Source organism: Equus asinus, chromosome 8 (assembly GCF_041296235.1).
Source record: "Equus asinus isolate D_3611 breed Donkey chromosome 8, EquAss-T2T_v2, whole genome shotgun sequence".
In the NCBI taxonomy this organism is placed as follows: Eukaryota; Metazoa; Chordata; class Mammalia; order Perissodactyla; family Equidae; genus Equus; species Equus asinus.
In genome coordinates this window covers 100443973-100461529 of record NC_091797.1, presented here as the reverse complement: position 1 = coordinate 100461529, position 17557 = coordinate 100443973, and the positions used below count along the sequence as shown (strand labels likewise).

General features: G+C 46.7%; 1 protein-coding gene across 10 annotated transcripts in view; it reads left to right on the top strand.

Moving 5' to 3' along the window:
- The window catches only part of HIRA (histone cell cycle regulator), a 90300-nt gene that overhangs the window by 19789 nt on the left and 52954 nt on the right, over positions 1-17557 (top strand). For 6 of the 10 annotated variants that reach the window (XR_011505512.1, XM_044775479.2, XM_044775474.2 and 3 more), the window contains exons 2-8: positions 1748-1810; positions 3645-3755; positions 4982-5072; positions 6465-6559; positions 13140-13235; positions 14510-14670; positions 16542-16709. Coding sequence is in view for 9 of the 10 variants with exons in the window: in XM_044775479.2 (XP_044631414.1) it covers positions 1748-1810; positions 3645-3755; positions 4982-5072; positions 6465-6559; positions 13140-13235; positions 14510-14670; positions 16542-16709 (785 nt within the window). In the remaining variant the exon portion in view is untranslated. Of the gene's footprint in view, positions 1-1747; positions 1811-3053; positions 3079-3644; positions 3756-3822; positions 3965-4981; positions 5073-6464; positions 6560-6807; positions 6877-13139; positions 13236-14509; positions 14671-16541; positions 16710-17557 lie in introns of those variants that run through there. The other 4 variants (XM_070516648.1, XM_044775473.2, XM_044775477.2 and 1 more) reach the window with 4 other exon arrangements.

Here is a 17557-nt window from a genome sequence, read left to right as displayed (position 1 = left end):
ATGAAAGCTCAGAGCGGACCAGGGCTGGATTTCCTGTGTTTTGGGACAGCTTTAAGCACACTGCATGTGCTCCAGGAAGGTGGTGAGCAGCTGCTTGGCTGAACTTAACCTGTTACTATAGAGCTCTGGCTCTTGTGGGCCTGTAGGTGACCAAGGGGCTCAGAGACCAGGCTAGAGCTACCAGCATGACAGGGGCCTGTTGTGGTAGCCTTTGTTGTTTTGGAATTCAGTAAGTACTAGAGATGAAAGAACATGTGGTGTGATTTCCAAACTTTCCTAGGGTTTCTACTTGCTTCCTGAGACAAACTAGGGTGTTTACATTTGCCACACCTGCTTGTTAGTGGCCTTGCACCGCTGTTTCCCCCACTACGATGTAATGACCAATGAGAAGGAGAGTGCATTTCCACTTGTCTTTGGAAACTCATGCTTGATTGACTGTAGGGGTGTGGCTCTCCAGAAGAAGGTGAGGTGAGCTGGGTGCCACCTGGAGCCCGTGCTGGCCATTGCCTTTTGGGTACCAGCATTTGATTTTCCACACTTGGATGGGAGCTCTGGAAGGATTTTCAGCTCTTAGGCAGCCACTGCCTGCCCCTGCCCTGCCCACACTTGCTGCCATGTGATTCTAGAGCTGGTAACCCTCATCCTAGTGTCCTTGCCACCTCTTCTTGGGTGACAGAGACAGTGTGTCCTCAACTAAGAGACTCCTTGGCAACAGCCCCTTGTCTGTATCAGCAGTTGCTACTGTTTAGTTCGTTGTCATGCATCTAATTTGTCACTGAACAAATATTACTGAGCCACTACTCAACAGGCCCATGCTAGAAGCTGAGGATGTGGTGATGAACTCAGCAGTGATTGACATACCTCTCTTAGTCTGGAAGCAGACCAGGGAGCCAGACAGTGCCCACTGAGCAAAGGCCCCAGGATTACTTCTACAGTCTACTAGGTTTTGAGCTCTTCTGGCACTTTTGCCAGTCTGGTCCACCTAGCTAGCCATCCAGCTTCATGGGCTCCTGATGTGGGCCTGGGCCCTGTGGGGACTCCAAGAGCTAGTAGTCACAGCCCTTCCCTTTGGAGGGACTGAATGTCTAGTTGAACATAGGGCACATACCGTGGAGGAAGTTCAGCCAGAGGAAATGCCAAGAAGGGCGACTTTCTGTGGATTTTGATGTAGCACAAACATATGGGAGGGCTTTTGGAAGCAGAAGCATGACAGGAAGGAATGCCGGTGTTGCATCCAGCCATGGGTCCTTCCAAGCTGTGAGACAGCCGGTGGAAAAGCTGGGGCATGCTCCCTGTGTCCAGGCTGCCAGCCAAGTACAGATCCGTGGGAAGGGGAGATGGCTAGAGGTATAGCCCCTGTGACTCAGAGGTGTTGTCGTGAAGAGTTCGTAGCCTTTGCAAATATGCATCCCCAGAAGGTGGTAGGCTCCTGTCCCAGGGACCTCTCTATGACTGCCCAGGTAGCCTGTGGGCTCAGTCGTTCTGGTGACAAAATGCTTTGTCTCCCTTAGAGACTTTCAGCTATTTATTGTCATTTGGTGAGTCTTCCAACAGTTTATACTTTAAAAGGTCACTCCATCTTTACTCACAAGTAAATTATTGGTAGCCTATTATTTTTTCCTAGGAGCAGTGATTAAGAATATTAGTTGAAGAACCAGTGTCTTAAAATTTTGAGTCTGTTACTATTCTCCTGTGAATAAAAGCCAAGGTAGATGTTGTGTGTGTCTTTTTTTTTCTTTGTTTCCAGGCAAGCCAATTTTTTCAGTTGATATTCACCCTGACGGGACCAAGTTCGCAACTGGAGGACAAGGTACGTTAATGGACTAACAGAGGGAACGTTCATAGCCCTGCCACCTTGCTCTGCTTCTCCTGGTTCCACAGTGAGCTGAAGAGAGAATACTTGTGTTTTCCAGTATGGATGTGATTGAGTTTAAAATGTACAGTTGTAATCTGTTATCTGAACAGATCACATCAAAATCCTTTTTTGGCTCTAGTGTGCTTTTGATGAATATTTTGGTAGTAGGTTTATCTTTCTAATTCCTATTTATTGAGTTAACATTAAAATCAGTTTTCATGCCCAAGCCCAAGCTTATTGAGCAGGGAGAGTGGCAGGTGGTCTTGTGGACAAAACCCCAGCCCCAGAGGTGAGGGCTCTGGGTCCTCATCTTGGCTTTGGCTGCGTTTTCTCATCTGAAAAAGGGAAGGAGGTGGTTAACTTACAGTCAGTCCTATAGTTATTAGGCCCATTTTCTGGGCTCAAAGGAATTCAACTGGGTTAGAAAGCAGATACACTGTGGGCAAGTAGAAATGTGCACACCATTCAAAAAGATGGTCCATAACATTGTCAGTGTACTTCATCCAGTGTTTGTTGAAATATTGCAGTAATGTAGCTCTGTTTGGAAAGATAAAGTCATTTTTTCAGGCCAGGACACCAAGATGTATAACTGATCACGCAAAGTAGCATTCCTGCGGAGCCCAGTCCTCTGTAGCTTCATCCCAGGGTAGGGTCTCTGTCCAGCTGAGGCCTCCCTGGACAGCACCTGGAGAGTGCCTCCGTGAGTTCTGGGTCCTCAGCCAGGTGCTGCAGGTTGTCTGTGGACTTCCTGCTGTAGGGGTAGGAAGGGAAGCCTTGATCTCTTTCCTGCATGCTGCACCTGAGAGGTGCCTACGAGTGTCACCTAGGACCGCTGGATTTAGCCAGGGGACAGAGTTTTCTCCTCATCCACAAGAAGAGGCGTATTTTCCCGACCTGCTCAGCTTAGCGAGGTCTAGGGGAGCTGTTTAGGAAGTATTTTTAAATACTGGCCAGGAGGCAGTTTCAAGCATGCCTTATGGTAATTTTGACATGTCCATTTCCAGGCATTTATTGGGTTTTGCCCCTGTATAATGGAAAGTTAAATGAGGGGCTAGACTTTTGTTAGTTGTCAGTAATGGAAAGCTTAGAAAGAGAACTCGTTACTAAAATGCATAGATATATGTTTTAGCAGAGTACTGCATCAGCTTATCACCACAGGAGCCCTAAATGCTCTCTCTGGTTGATCCCCCATCTGTAGGTGACGGCAAAGGGCAGATAAGAAGGTATGAGCCCTTTTTCTGTATTCGGGGCACATTTCAGACTTGGGTCTCACAGCATCCAGTCAGCTATGGGAACAGATAAGGACTCCTGGCAGTACCTGAAAGGGGAGGGAAGCCCCAGCAGGGACCATGCTGTTCTCCTTGCTTGCTAGGGTGCCCATGCACAGACCTGAAAGGGTCCTGGGGCAGCAGTTTTTCCAGGCTCTTCATTTTACAGATGCAAGGTCTGGGTTCTGGGCAGGGATGAGGACCTTCTAGGGGACCCTGGAGGATCTGCATTAGAGACCAGACCACAGCTCAGTCCCCTCCTGATACCTAGTCCAGAGTTCTTTAAAGTCAGGTTGGCCTCAGCATACTGCTAAAACCACACTCTGTTTGATCCCTATCAGGACTTGTTTTTCTGCATCTTTTCTGTAACTTACATTAGTAATTCAAATTCAGTCTCTTCCAATCTAGACTATTATTATTTATGAAAGCTAAGTGAGGACTATGTCTCATAGTTAATATTACTTATTGATATCAAATTTCTACTCCTTGCATATTGAGTTATTTCTGCTCCTTCATTCCAGGACAGGATTCTGGGAAGGTTGTGATCTGGAATATGTCTCCAGTCCTCCAGGAGGATGACGAGAAGGATGAAAATATTCCCAAGATGCTTTGCCAGATGGACAATCACTTAGGTATTACAGAGTGGCCCTTTGCAGGCTTTGCGTGTTGGCAGAGTGCCCAAGGTTAGCACATGTGTTTGTAATTAGAAAGATAAGGCCCCGTGCGGCGATAACTCCCCTCGGCCTGCTGTCTGAAGGCACAGATGTTGGCTTCACACCTGGGTGAGTTATTCGGCAGAAGACTCGGCCCGCTCACAGAACCATCTTTGGACAGTCTGCAGGTACCTCTGGTGATTTCCTGCTCATGAGTCGTTACTGCCTGATTCCATGGGGCTTTGGGGCCAGCGACCTGGAAGCAGTAGGGTTCTGGGGAAGGGTGCGTAAAAGACAACTCATCAAATGTCTCAGATTGCCGCTGTGTCATTCTGAGGCCCTCTGCCAGGACCCTTTGGCCGTTGGACAGTGTTGTGGTTTCCTTTTCTGCGTTAGTGCCTTAGTTTCCCACCTCTGAGCATCAGGGTGACTGTACTTGGCTCTGGTTTTCAGCCTAGCTGCCTCCCCTGAGATGCTCCATTAACAGTTACGTCCCCTTCTTTGCTCTCCCAACATGCTTCTCAGCGTCCTCTGACCTCGAGCACAAGGCACTCACGGGTCATTTGTGGGCCACAACTTGTATAGCGTCTCTCAAATTGCAGGGCTCCCAAAGGCCGAGCTGTGAGGGCTCCCAGAGGCTCCAGCCCACCAGGGGCCGGGGGGATTTCTGCTGGTCTGAGTTTATGAGTGTAGAATCAGTCAATATGCAGTGCTGACAAGTTTGGAAAATCTGAGTTTAAAAGGGCTGATGGGTGGGATGAAGTCAGAGTTTTATGCTCTACAAGCTGCCTCCATGAAAATTCTGGAAAAGGCATCTTGGCCTTTTAGCATATGCCCTCATTTAGAGAATTATCCCTACTCAGAAATACATCTTATGAGACAGCCCTTTTGAAATAATGAGATTTAGTTATTTATCAGTTTTCATGGAATTAAGCATCCTCCTACTGACTGTTTCATTCAGCACTAACACTTCTCAGGTTATGTAGCCTTTCCCCCTCCAAACTCTGTTCTGGTCATTTGTTATTACAGCACAAGTAGGTTAGTGCTTGAACTGAATTGTTCTTCTGGGGCTCTCACACAGTAGATGCCTTGAATAGATTAGATAGATTAGATTTTATGAACCCTTTGCATCTTACCAAACTCTGCATAAAGCAAATGGACATGACTATTGGATTTTCATCACCCTATTTTTTTTTTCTTCCCAGCATGTGTGAACTGTGTGCGGTGGTCAAACAGTGGGATGTATTTAGCTTCTGGGGGAGATGACAAACTGATTATGGTGTGGAAACGGGCTACGTAAGCATCATTTTCCTTTCTTCACATTTTATTTTTACAAGCTTCTTTGCTGGTCTTTATCACAGTCCCTTTCCCCACCCTGGCACTGAAGTCTCCAGAGCTCCGACTTCATGTCAGGAAGCACGCGTAGGCCAGGAGTAGCTGGGGCCTGACCAGGAGTTAGGAGGCCACCCACCTGCCTAGAGACCTGCTCAGCTGCCCCCTTGGAGGACTGCAGCGTTTCCACCTGAAAATGAAGGGCTAATCCCTTCCAGTGCTGACATTGGTGGCTCCGTTTGTTTCGTTCTTCAGATGAAGTTTCCCAACGTACAAAATGGTTAATAGTCAAGGTGCTCTGATGGAATCCAGGGCAGGCATCCAGAGCCCGCCCTCTTTGCCATTCACCTCATTCTCTGTCAGCCTCATTCTGGGCTCTGAGGAGCACCTGTCCCCCCTTGAAAGCCCCTGCTCTGCACCCACAAGGAACTAATCATCACCTGGAGAACTATTTTTTTTAAAACCTAGGCAGAGTCTCACGGTGGGTCCTGGGACTCTGTCCCATAACCAACTCCCCAGGTGACTCTAGGGCTGGGAAAATAGACCCTACCCCATGGGTTAGCTGGAGTGGCCCTGTGGCCGTGGCTTCAAGAGCAGAGGCACACTCTCTCCTTCAGCCCACTCAGCTGCCTCAGCGAACTCTTTCTCTGGGGTTGTGGAGAGTTCTGCAGGCGCAAAGGGTGTTAACAGAGGCTCTGTGCTTCAGTGGCATCAGCGCCATCTCTCTGGGGGCCCATGTGACTGCTCTACCAGCTCCACGTGGCAGGAGCTAGTACCTATGGTTCGAATGCTTTCTCTGCCTCAGTATTAAGGCAGAGACATTCATTTCATTTACAAAAGGGCTTAAAAAATATTGTTGATTTTGCTGCTTTAACCAACATAAATAACATATTTTGTATACTATTTGGAAAACTGAAAAAATATAAAGGAAAAAAAATCACAATCCTGCCACCTAAAGAAAGCCACAGTTGTTATTTTGGGTGTTTTTCATGTGTATCCTTCTGATCCGTTTTCCACGTGTAGATGTTGTCCATGTTATGTGTATTTTTTTCCTTACGTAGTGGTATCATATTATACATGATGTCTTGTGGCCTGCTGCTTTTACTTATATATTGTGAACATTTTCTCAAGCAGTGGATAGTCTTTTACCACACGATTTGTGATGGCTGTATACTATTTCATCAAGTGCATGGATCATAACCTACTGTCAGCCCCTGTCATGCAGCAGTTTGGTGCTTCCCAGCCATTGTCTGTGTTTGCTCTGTTCTGTCTGCCGTGAAGCCATGCTGCAGTGCGCATCTTTGTGCAGTGCCCAGAGCACTCCTAGAGTGCCTTTCTGACTCCTCTTTCATGCAGGTACATCGGCCCCAGCACCGTGTTTGGCTCCAGCGGTAAGCTTGCCAACGTGGAGCAGTGGCGATGTGTCTCCATCCTCCGGAGTCACTCAGGCGGTGAGTGGGACTGCCTGTTGGGGTGGGCGGCCCCAGCAGCTGTCTGAGCTCAGCACCTTCATGTTCCCTGGGGACTGTTTTGGTCCTTAAAGAGCCCTGAGTCTGGGCCATCCCTCCCTACCACCATTGGTCACACCCTGCCTGTCCCTCAAGGTCTGTGCAGTCATTGTCCCCACTGCCTGCTTCCAGCTGCATTCAGTGCCCCCACTCCTGCCCTCATGGGGTATATGTTTATATCTTTAATGTAGAACTCCCCACGTTCTGCTGTTTATCCTGGTGAACTGAATCACTACCTTCATCAGTGGATCACTAAGTCCGTAAGCACACTTTATTTATTCCACAGAACCCAGCACACAGGGGCCCAATGAAAAGTTTTTTACTTGACCTTGAGTATGTTTACAAAGTGTTTTAAATAGACAATATAGAAAGAGACACATTGTACAGATTTGGACTGAAGAAGAGGAAGGCTGCTCAGTAGCAGTTTAAAGGCATGTGCTATACACTTGGTAGGTGCCAGGGATACCGGAGTGAATACAATTTAGACTTTCCTCAGAAAGCCTGTGGTCTAGTCCAGGAATGGCTTGAAGGCTTTCCCAGGCAGAGGACAGCAGAAATGAGAAAGGCTTGGTGTGAATGATCAGTTGGCAGCATTTCACCGCTGTGGATCTTTACCTACAAGGCAGGGAGCTGGACAGAAAGGGGCTGGCTGATGTGCAGGGGCCAGGTCATGGAAGGCTCCTGCTCCCTATTAATGAGTGTCCTTTATCATGGAAGAGACAGGGAGCCATTAGAAGCTTCGAAGCACAAGAGGGAGATCATTCTGACAGCTATGGGGAAAGAAGGTTGCTTCAATGATTCAGTTGGAAACTTCATGGCCTGAAGGGATTATGACAATTGGGATAGAGAGGAGACTGATTTGGGAAATTCTTAGGATGGAGCAAAGGGAGGGATGAGGGAGATCCTAGCTGGGTACCTGGATAGTTGGTAGTGTCCTCTACTGAGACCATAAGGACAACAGGCTTACGGGGATGGACACCAATTCAGTGTGGAATGTGTTGAGAGTTTGAGGGGGTCAGGGAGGGAATGTCGAGAAGCCATTGGAATTGAGCCTAGAGCTCTGGGGGGAGATGGGGCAGGAGTGAGAGGTTTGGAAGGCAGCGACTATAATCCGTTGGCAGTATATGCTCAGCAAATACTCTGCAGACACTTTAAAGTTAAACCAACCCACTTATTGGTGACCACAGATTGATTCCACATTTGTGAAAGCTGACAGAATAGCATTGTATTATTGTTGATAACAGTAAAACTGTGTAACTTAACCTTACTTATTCACAGCTACTCAGAGTAGAGTCTAGTTGGGCTTCTGGAACTTCGCACACATCTATGAGGGTGACCATGGGGAAGCACCTCAGTAAGGACTTTTGTGGGGCCCCTAACTTAAGACTGAGGCTGAGCCATAACCTTGATTTCTCTCCTGGCCGACCACCCCAGGGCTCTCCTTTACCAGGCAGGTAGGGTTGCTAACTAACCTTCAGCAGAGGTACCTGCCACTCCTTATTCAATGGTCCTGGTAACAAGTGTGGGCAGAACCATTCCAGAAGAAAAAAATTAGTGAAAAAGTGAAAATAAATAAATAGAAAGCACTGTGTCTTTGAAAGCAAAGTGTGAAAAACGTATACTTGGCATATTTAATTAGGGAGTAGGAAGAAAAAAAACTAGAAAAACATTTAACCTAGAGGAAAAAAATCATCAGAGTGCAATATAATGTTTATACTGTTAAACTAAAAAACAAGACAGAATACTAAAATAAATATAATTATCTAGAAAATATGTTTTCAAAATTGATGCTATAGGGTTAGGAAAACCTGAACAAAGTAGTACCCAATAAAGAAGTTGGAAGCTACCTTCAGATATGATTCCTGATCCTAAATTATTTGTTCATGTATTGTTTGAAACTTTGAAGAAAAATTATTCCAAAACATAGAAATATTCATTCTTGCAAGGAAGCTATAACCCTGTGTTTCTAAAACCTAATAAAAATAACAATGAAACAAAAGCATAGGCAAATATGAATAAAGGTAGGAAAATCAGAAACAGAATACTCATAAATTTTATAACGGTTGAAAACATTGATTCATTTTTACTAAGTATGATTTATAATAGAAAAATTTTGTGTAAAGGCAATCTATTAATATAACTTAACATACTAGGAGGTTAAATAAGAAAAGCCACAGAGTCATCTTAGGAGGTGTTCGAAAGGAATATTAGATAATTCAGCGTTAATTCCTAATAAAAATGTCTTTGAAAAAATGGCCATGGAAAGTTATTTCCTTGACACGATAAGGTCCTTTGTCTTTTTTAAACCAATGGCAAAGCCTTGTTCCCATTTATATCAGGAAAAGACAAGGGTGAGTACTGTCACTTAATTTGTTACTTTGGAATTTCTGCAATACAGCTAAACAGAAATCAGAAAGAGATGTACTGGAAAATAAGACAAAAATGATATGGGGATGGCACTGCATATCAGGAAAACCCAAAGCAATAAAGCTCTTTGAACTTATAAAGCATTGAAAAGCACTTGGACTAATAAAAATGACTCACTAAATTGGCTTCATAAGAAAAATTTTATCTTTCACTAGTAATAACCAATTAGAACGTCTAATAACAAAAAGAGAACTCTCATATGGTAAGATCAAAAATTGTAAATACCCAGGAATAATCTTGGCAAGAAATGTACAAGATCTCTAAGACAAACCACAAACCTTTTTTGAGAGAGATAAAATCACCACTTCATAAATGGAAAGACTAAATAAAATAAAGACTTTTTTTCCCACGTTAATATTTATTATTTGTTTTGCAACTGTTTATTGAGCCCCTGGTGTGTTCCAGGTACTGTTCACCCTTAGGGAGTTTACATTCTTGTGAAAGAGAGAGACAATAAAGTAGTCGTGTAAGAAACTAGAAGATAAGTGCCAGGAAGCAAAATGAGGTAGAGCGCCATTTTACCCATGGTTCTCAAAGAAGGCCTTGCTGAGAAGGTGACATCCAAGAAGAGACCAGATGGAGATGAAGGGACAACGTGTGCACATTCAAAGAGCTTTCCAGGCAGAGGGAACGGCCAAGGCAATGGTCATGGAGTGGGGATGTGTGTTTAGGGATCACTGGGGGCTAGGGCGAGGGAGTGAAGAGGGGAGAAGAGCATGGGCGGGGGCTTCTAGACCATGGTGAAGGGCTCTTTTCTCAGTAAGATGGGAAGGCTCAGTAGGAATTTGAGCAGAGGAGTGAGGAGCTCTGTGGCAGCTGTATGGAGTCCCTATTGTGGGGGGCTAAGGGCAGCACTGGGGAGACCAGTGAAGAGGCTGCTGACATAATCTAGGTGAGAGACGGTGGCCGTTTGGACCTAGGTTGTAACAGTGGAAGTCAGGAAATGTGGTCAGATGCAGACTTCCTGGTGCATTGGATATGGGGTGTGAGATAAGCAGAGGAATCAGGACGGCTTCTCAGCTGGGCCTGAGCAGTGGAAAGGAGGCGCTTGCTGTCACCTGGGATGAGAGGTTTGTGGAAGGGACAGAAATGTTTGCTAGGGGAAATGTGAAGCAAAAACGTCTCTCAGCAAAAGAAGCTGAGATGGAGAGCCGAGTTAAGATAGTGGAGAGAGCATTTGAAGGAGAAGGGAGTGAGCAGCATGTCACACATTGCCTTGAGGTCAAGTGAAGACTGAGGATTGACAGCATTGTGCTTGCTGGCATGGAGGCTGCTGGTGGCCTTGGCAGGTGTCATTCATGTTAGTGTAGTTGGGTGAAAGCCAAATTGGAGGGTACTCAAGAAAGACCAAGGGGAGGATAGAGCTCGATGGAACTGGGCTGAGTTTTGTCAGAAGCCTGTGAAGACACGGGAGAAGAGCAAAGGGAAGTGGTGGAACTGATGGGTGGCAGACTCTAAGCTGGGTAAGGAGGCAGACAGTGGAAGGCCTGTAGCATCAGAGGCTCCTAGTGCCTGAAAGAACCATTGGGGTTGAGAGTGAACTGGAAGCACCACGTTGATGGTAGGAGTGTGAAGGGTTGGAATTGAGACCAAGGAGGAAGTGGTCTGTTAGGGAGGGTCTCTGGGCCTGACCATGGGAATGAACGGCTGAAGTAGTGGAAGCAAAGGTCCTTGGAGGAGGAGTTTAAGGACAAGAGCCTTGGTGTGAAATCATCCTCTTGGAATCACCAAGAATGATGATGGGAGGGTCGGCGGGAATGATGGTGACCAGAAACTTAAATTTGGCAGGGAGGGTCTCAGGTATGTGGGAGATCTGCAGTGAGAAGTGAAGGGGGGTGGTATAGTCTGAAGACAGAATATCCAAAACTGGGGTTTAGAGAGAAAATTATGTCACATGTGGATTTACTGCAGAACTCAGCAGTGACTCCAGAAGGCTTCTGGAAAGATAAGTAAGGTTGCAGATGAAATCATTCAAAGCTGCAGTGATCGGAACATCTTGGATCTCTGGGCAAAACTAACAGCATTGAAGTAGGCTACGGTGTACCTGAGAACTTGGTTTATTGTGAAGGCAGTATCGCTTATTGATGATGGAAAGAAAGGATTGTTCCCCACTTGTGCTAGAATGACCGTGAAGCAGTTTATGGTTGAAGGGAAAGTAATTTAGAGCCTCACTGAGTACAGCCTACACCAAAGTATGTTCCAGATGTTAAAGAGAGGAGAGTTCTAAATAATTATAGCAGGAGAAAACAGAATCGAATATTCATCAGACCTCTAGCAGAGGGAATATTTTTCAAGGTTAACAGGCAATGAAAGTCACAAAGGAGAATAACAGACTTTACAACATAAATCTACATTATAGGAAGGAAAACTGATGAAATTTGCAGCTAATACCTGTGTTACCAATGGTCTGTGAAAATTGCTAATGAAATCACGTCTCCTTTCTGGGCGCTTCTCTGCTCTAGGATGTAGGCACCACACTGAAGTTCTGCTGCCTGCGTGTCTGCCCCTCCCAGGCTCTAAGCTCCTAGAGGAGGTTCTTGTTCTTCGTTTTTGTAGGCATGGCATTTGTGTTTGTTAGACCAACGGCACGAAAGACCTCTCACCAGACAGAAGATAGGAGCAAAGTAATCCAAGACGACAACAAACAGATATGAAAAATCTTCACTTTCACTACCAATCACGTGAAATTACAAATTTTTAAATGTGCTTAGTCAGTTAGAAGGGAAAAAATCATAATCCTCAAGCTAATAAGTGAGTTTTGAAATGGACGTTCTGCTTGTAGAAGTGTGAAGTCATAGAGGTCTTTGAGAAGCAGTCTGCAGTGTTAAGAGAATCCAGATTTATGAAAGTATTCAGATATTCTGCCCAGATTTCCACTTTGGGATATCAGTCTCAAAGAAATAATCCAGAATGTGAAGAGTGATGTATACTTTTGTGCTGATTAGCATGAAAAACTGGAACCCAGTGAAAGTTCACTGTTAGATTAGGTCTCTTTATGGTGGTGAACACTCAATGACATAGAATGCAGAGCAAAACAAGAGAAGCCCTGCAACTCACACGGGCTATTAGAGTACTAGATCAACATGCTAGTACGCATGCAGCATGAAATACAGACGCAGTGTGGACAGTTCATCAAGCTCTCACTGAAGATTATTGCTTGCATCTCTTTTTAAAAATCTTATGAGGAAAGGAGTGGATAGCTGTGATCTTGCTGCTGTGTTTCTGTTTCTTCACCTCTCCAGCCATTCTTCTGTATACCCAGCACTGAACCAGGCACTGAGGTTAGAAAAGGCAGTAAGACTGGCTCCCATCGCACCTGGATGGTAAGATGGGCATGGTCACTGTCGCCATCACAGCTCATCTTTATCGATGCCTTGGTGTGTGCCTGGCACCTGGCTATAGCAGTTTCTCACATTTAATCCTCATAATAACCCTCTCAGGATAGGATTTTTTTAATGCACATTTTCCAGATGAGAAAATTGAGTTACAGAGAAATGAGCATGATTAATTCTGTTTGGGGGCTCTGTAGGAAAGGGGTGCTCTGGCAGAGTCTTGGAGATGAGATGCTGAGAAGATTATGAGGAAAAGGGCCGCAAGATGACTTTCCACTCATTCCGTTAGTTAGCAGCTATTGGGCTCTCACTGTGCCCCAGGTGTTCTGCTGAGTGTTGGACCTACAGTGCTCCAAGGGCTCTCTGAGGAAGGCCCAGTTAAGATTGGAGAAACAAGCTTAGCAGGGTTTAGGAGTGAGCCCGAGGCTGCAGACCCAGTAGGTGTCAGAGCCAGGGTTCTGGTATGTGTGATGCCACATGGTGCCAAGCTCTCAGCCATGCCCTCAGTTGCTTTGTAAAAGGAGTAGGGCAGGATCAATTAGATGCTTTAAATTTTATGACCAGTTGAGAAACCTCTTAGTGGGGAATTTTTAGAAGCTGCTTTGAGGAAAAAAGTCTAGCTATGATGGTCCCAGGTGAAATCTCAGATATGAGAACACCAGGGACTGGTGTTGGCCCAGCTGGCAGACGGGTGGTGCTAAAGGGTCCCCTTGTCAAATCTGTATGCCAGGTAAGAGACTCACCACCAGCCCTTTGTCTTCCAGATGTGATGGACGTAGCTTGGTCTCCCCATGACGCCTGGCTGGCCTCGTGCAGCGTGGATAACACTGTTGTCATCTGGAACGCTGTGAAGTTCCCAGGTCTGGGCTTCCTCTGACTGGTGGCAGCAGAAATGAGCCACTTGTCAGCAACACCGCCTGTCCGTGTCTGGAGCAGGGTGGGCTCTCTGTTTCCTTTGGCTGGTGACAGCAAGTGTCTCTCAGTGGATGGGGATTTGCGTGTCTTGTCAGTAACTCAGTTCTTTTTTCTTCATCAGTTACATTTGTTTAAGATTTTTAAAGAGGTTTATGTTAAAGAAAATAGTAACCAAAGGCTAGCACGGATGTGCCATAGATCATGAGGGTGGTAGGTTGAAAACTGATATTGGAGACCTTGTCCAGCTGGTGCTCAGCTCACCCAGGCACCCCCCATGTGTGCTGTACCTCCACATGCCCCCAGATGCCCAGCACTCCCCTCTCACATGCCCTTCAGGGCATGCCCTCCCTCTGCTGGGCTCTCACCTCAGCTCAGTTGCCATCTCTTCTGTGAAACCCTTGAGCAGAGGCGGGCTAACAAATCTGGTTTTACACAGGGTGAATTTTTCTTATTTATGTATTTAAAGTCACAACAGTTGGCTTAACTGGGCATAGCACTGCAGTTTATAACTAGTAAGATACTGCTCACATTCCTGCTCAGTGTCTGGAGTATGTTTTCCTCATGGACTAAAAAGAATCGTTCATGGACTTGATCCAAGTCATTTTCTTTCCGTGTAAGCCACCAGCATGTGTGAGGACACTTGGCCTGGCCATGGAGGGGCAGATTTAGAGGCTGGCATTTAGATTATGGATCTCTAGGAAATGCTGTCTCCCACACATTTGTCCCCAGTGGTGACTTACAGAGGACTCACTCAGCACAGGGCCGGGTCCCAGAGCTGTCAGGCCTGCACCTTAGGGAGAAGCTGTTGGGGAGGTCCACACAGGACTGCTCAGATGGGCACGGACTTCTGTCCAGAAAGGGAAACGAGAGGCAGGCCGCCAGCTGCAGACAGGACAAGGGAGCAGAATTCAGCTCTGGCCCTGGTTGTCTGCCCTTTCGGGAGCATGGACAGCCTCAATCCTCAAATGTCAGCTGTGGCTAAAGGGAAATCCACAGGGCCTGCCCGGGGGTAGTTGTTTCTTCAGATTGCTTTTGCCTTGTGGAGATCAAATTAGGGGGCTTGTCTGCTTGTGCCCAGAGCAGGGGCTGGCCAGGGCAGCCTCCTGAGGACTCTTCTCATGGCTGGCCATTCCATGACCCGTGGATTGCAGTTCATGTTTCCATATAGTCTTTTTTCCCTGGGTAACGCCTTTCCAATCTCTTTTATTTTTCTTCGTAGAAATTCTAGCTACTTTGAGAGGTCATTCTGGCTTGGTGAAGGGGTTGACTTGGGACCCTGTTGGCAAATACATTGCTTCTCAAGCTGATGACCGCAGCCTGAAGGTGTGGAGGACGCTGGACTGGCAGTTGGAGACTAGCATCACAAAGCCTTTTGATGAGGTAATGAGACAGCCCAGAGAGCTTGGCCCAGCAGCCTTGCTGGCCCAGACCTTGTGGGTGAATGCAGAGTCTGGGGACCTAACCAGGCTGGTCAGGGTTCTCTGGGGCCCAAAGAGTCAGATGATGCAAATCTTTCATTTTTCAGAAGCTATTAAACATCCAGTTTTGAAGTGAAAAAGATTTCTAGATTTTAAAGCTGAAGAGAACCTTAGAGATGCCTTGCACTTCCGCAGGTGTATATGAAACTTTCTTACAGTGTGGACTTTACATTGTGCTGCCCTAGGGAGTCAGGTGGAGGTGGAGGCGGGGAAGCGGGCGGGTGGAAGAGGCTGTCTCTTGGATTTTTCTTGACTGTGCTGTGGCTTTGTTCGCTGACTTCACTCTGCAGGCTAGCCTGCTGCTTTCTTGGGTAGAGTTAGCAGTACAGTTTGCAAAATTACTGAAGGTGGACTACAGTGGCTTGTGTAGTATTTTACTATATCTTCCTTCATTTGAGTTGTCATTACATATGGGATCAGAGCTCAAGGTTGCCATTATTCATTAGACATTTCTTAAGTGCCTACTATGTGTAAGGCAATTCTGGGTGCAGGAAATGAAAGCAAATTGAGATCAAGTCTCCCTTGAAGCTGAGAGCCCAGTGGGAAAGACAGACAGTCATGTCACTTGTGAGGATGGTGGTGGATTTATCCAGAGTGTACAGAAATCACCGAGGAGGTGTGATCACATCAGGAAAGACATCTCAGAGGAAGGGACATGAGTGAAGCTTTGCAGGAAGAATTAGGCGTTTGCCCGCTGGTCAGGGCTAGCTGCAGGAGGCAAGTGGAAATCGTGTATTCAGTTCTCCCCAAACCAACAGTAAGGACCTCCTGGACTGGGCACATTAGCACAGGCCTTCACCTTCCTTAGTTCTATTCTTCTTGGCTGCAGCCACCTGGTACAAGGGACATGGGCCCTTATGCCTTCTGGAGGTCCTTAGGTCCCCTGCTGCTTGGCAGCAGGGGGTCCCGTAGGCTGGGCTCCTGGGGGTGACTGCGGGAAAGGAGTGTTTGGAATCCCAGTGGGAACTGGTAGCACTCTTCAGCCTTTGGAGTGGGCCTGTCCTGCCTGGTCTGGGGCCCAGCTGGAAGTTGAGGCAGATATGTCACTGCGCTCAGGCCCTGCCTTGTCCTGCTTTCCTCTAGGGCCGTAAGGCCAAGGTCTCAACCCTAAGTCTTTAGGGTTGTCCTAAATTGACCTTGAGCTTCAGGGGACTGGCTTTTGGCTAATACATCTCACCTTGCAGGAGGAATAATGTGAAGGAATGCCCTGCTTCAGCCCTGCATCTAGGTCAGGGGAACATTGCCTTTCTGCCGTGCATTTTACTGTTTTTACAGACTTTATACACCTCTTCTCCTTGGTAGATCACCAGGCTTCAGGTGAGGAGATGGGCTCGAGAGAGCAGGTGATGCCACATGGTCATGGCTGCATGACCTGAGGGTCAGCAGGGCTCTTTCTCTGCTGCAGTGAATGTTCTGCAGACTTCATGTGTGCAGTTACCAGGTGCTGAGCAGAAGAAAGGGGTCACTGGCCAGATAGATTTGACCTATGCAGAGTTGATAGTTAAAAGAGCTGGCCTCCTGCAGATCCTCTCAGGTCCTATATACTGTACTGTGAGGAGTGTAGGATGCTACACCTTCCAGTCTCATCTGACAGGCGTTTTTGTTGGATCATCTGGAAAGACTGGAGTTAACAGCTGTCAGTGTAGCCAGATGCTTGGATGCACACGCCACCATCATATATTTGTCAGTCAGAGTTTGATTGTATTCTTGGGCCCACGGTTTTGGTCACAAAGTTGGCCTTGAGCTCCTTTCAAGCACAGATGTTTCTTTCAGTGTGGAGGGACGACACACGTGTTGCGACTCAGCTGGTCACCTGATGGGCACTACCTAGTATCTGCCCATGCCATGAACAACTCTGGCCCCACTGCCCAGATCATCGAACGGGAGGGCTGGAAGACTAACATGGACTTTGTCGGGCACCGGAAAGCTGTGACTGTTGTGGTGAGTGCGCTTGGCCTCAGGTTGGTCAGCTGTCAGCTCCACCCTGAGTGGTACCCTCAGAGCCTGGGCAGTGCCGTGCTCCCTGAGGCTGGGTCCCGTGTAGGACTGAGGTGCTCGGCTCTGAGATTCAGCACATTGTGTTCTTGTTTCATTTTAAATGTTTATGTTTCAGTACTTGAAAACTAACTTTGCAAAATAGAATACATGTTTATGTGTTTTGTTGACAGACTTTAACATGATGAATATCACCAGAAGCAGACTTTGATTAGGAATATTGTAGGTCTGCACTAGCCTTTTTACACATTTGGGTCTGCTCATGGGTACGCAAGCATGGTGGTGCTGACAAGTGGCCCACTTGTCAGCCGCCAGGGAACACAGGTTCAGTTCTGATATGTGTGCCGAGCAGCTGTGCTTGTCCCTGCACCTCAGCAGCAGCCAGTCGTAGCTGCAAGGCTATGCTGTGGATCACTAGAGTGCTTTCCCTGTGTCTGGAGCTGCCCACCCGCCTTGACGTGGAAGGTGAAAGGTGCCAGAAGATGTGGGCTACTGTTAACCTTTTAGGCTAAAGAGTACCGGCCACTCCTTTTATACTCTGGGCTACTTTCATTGAAGAGCATCCTGAGAGTGCCCAAGGCAAGCTGTTAAGTAGTTGCAAACAGCCTGTGAGACCAGGATTTTCTCAACCCCGGACAACCAGAACAAAGCAAATAGATTGGCAGGCTAAGGTAGATGAAAGTGAAGGATCGTCCAGGACCCTCATCTCAGTTTTTTGTATTCACCAAATGGGCTCATCCTTCCTGTGTTTAAACTGATAATATCATATATTGTGACTTAAAGTATAAACTTAA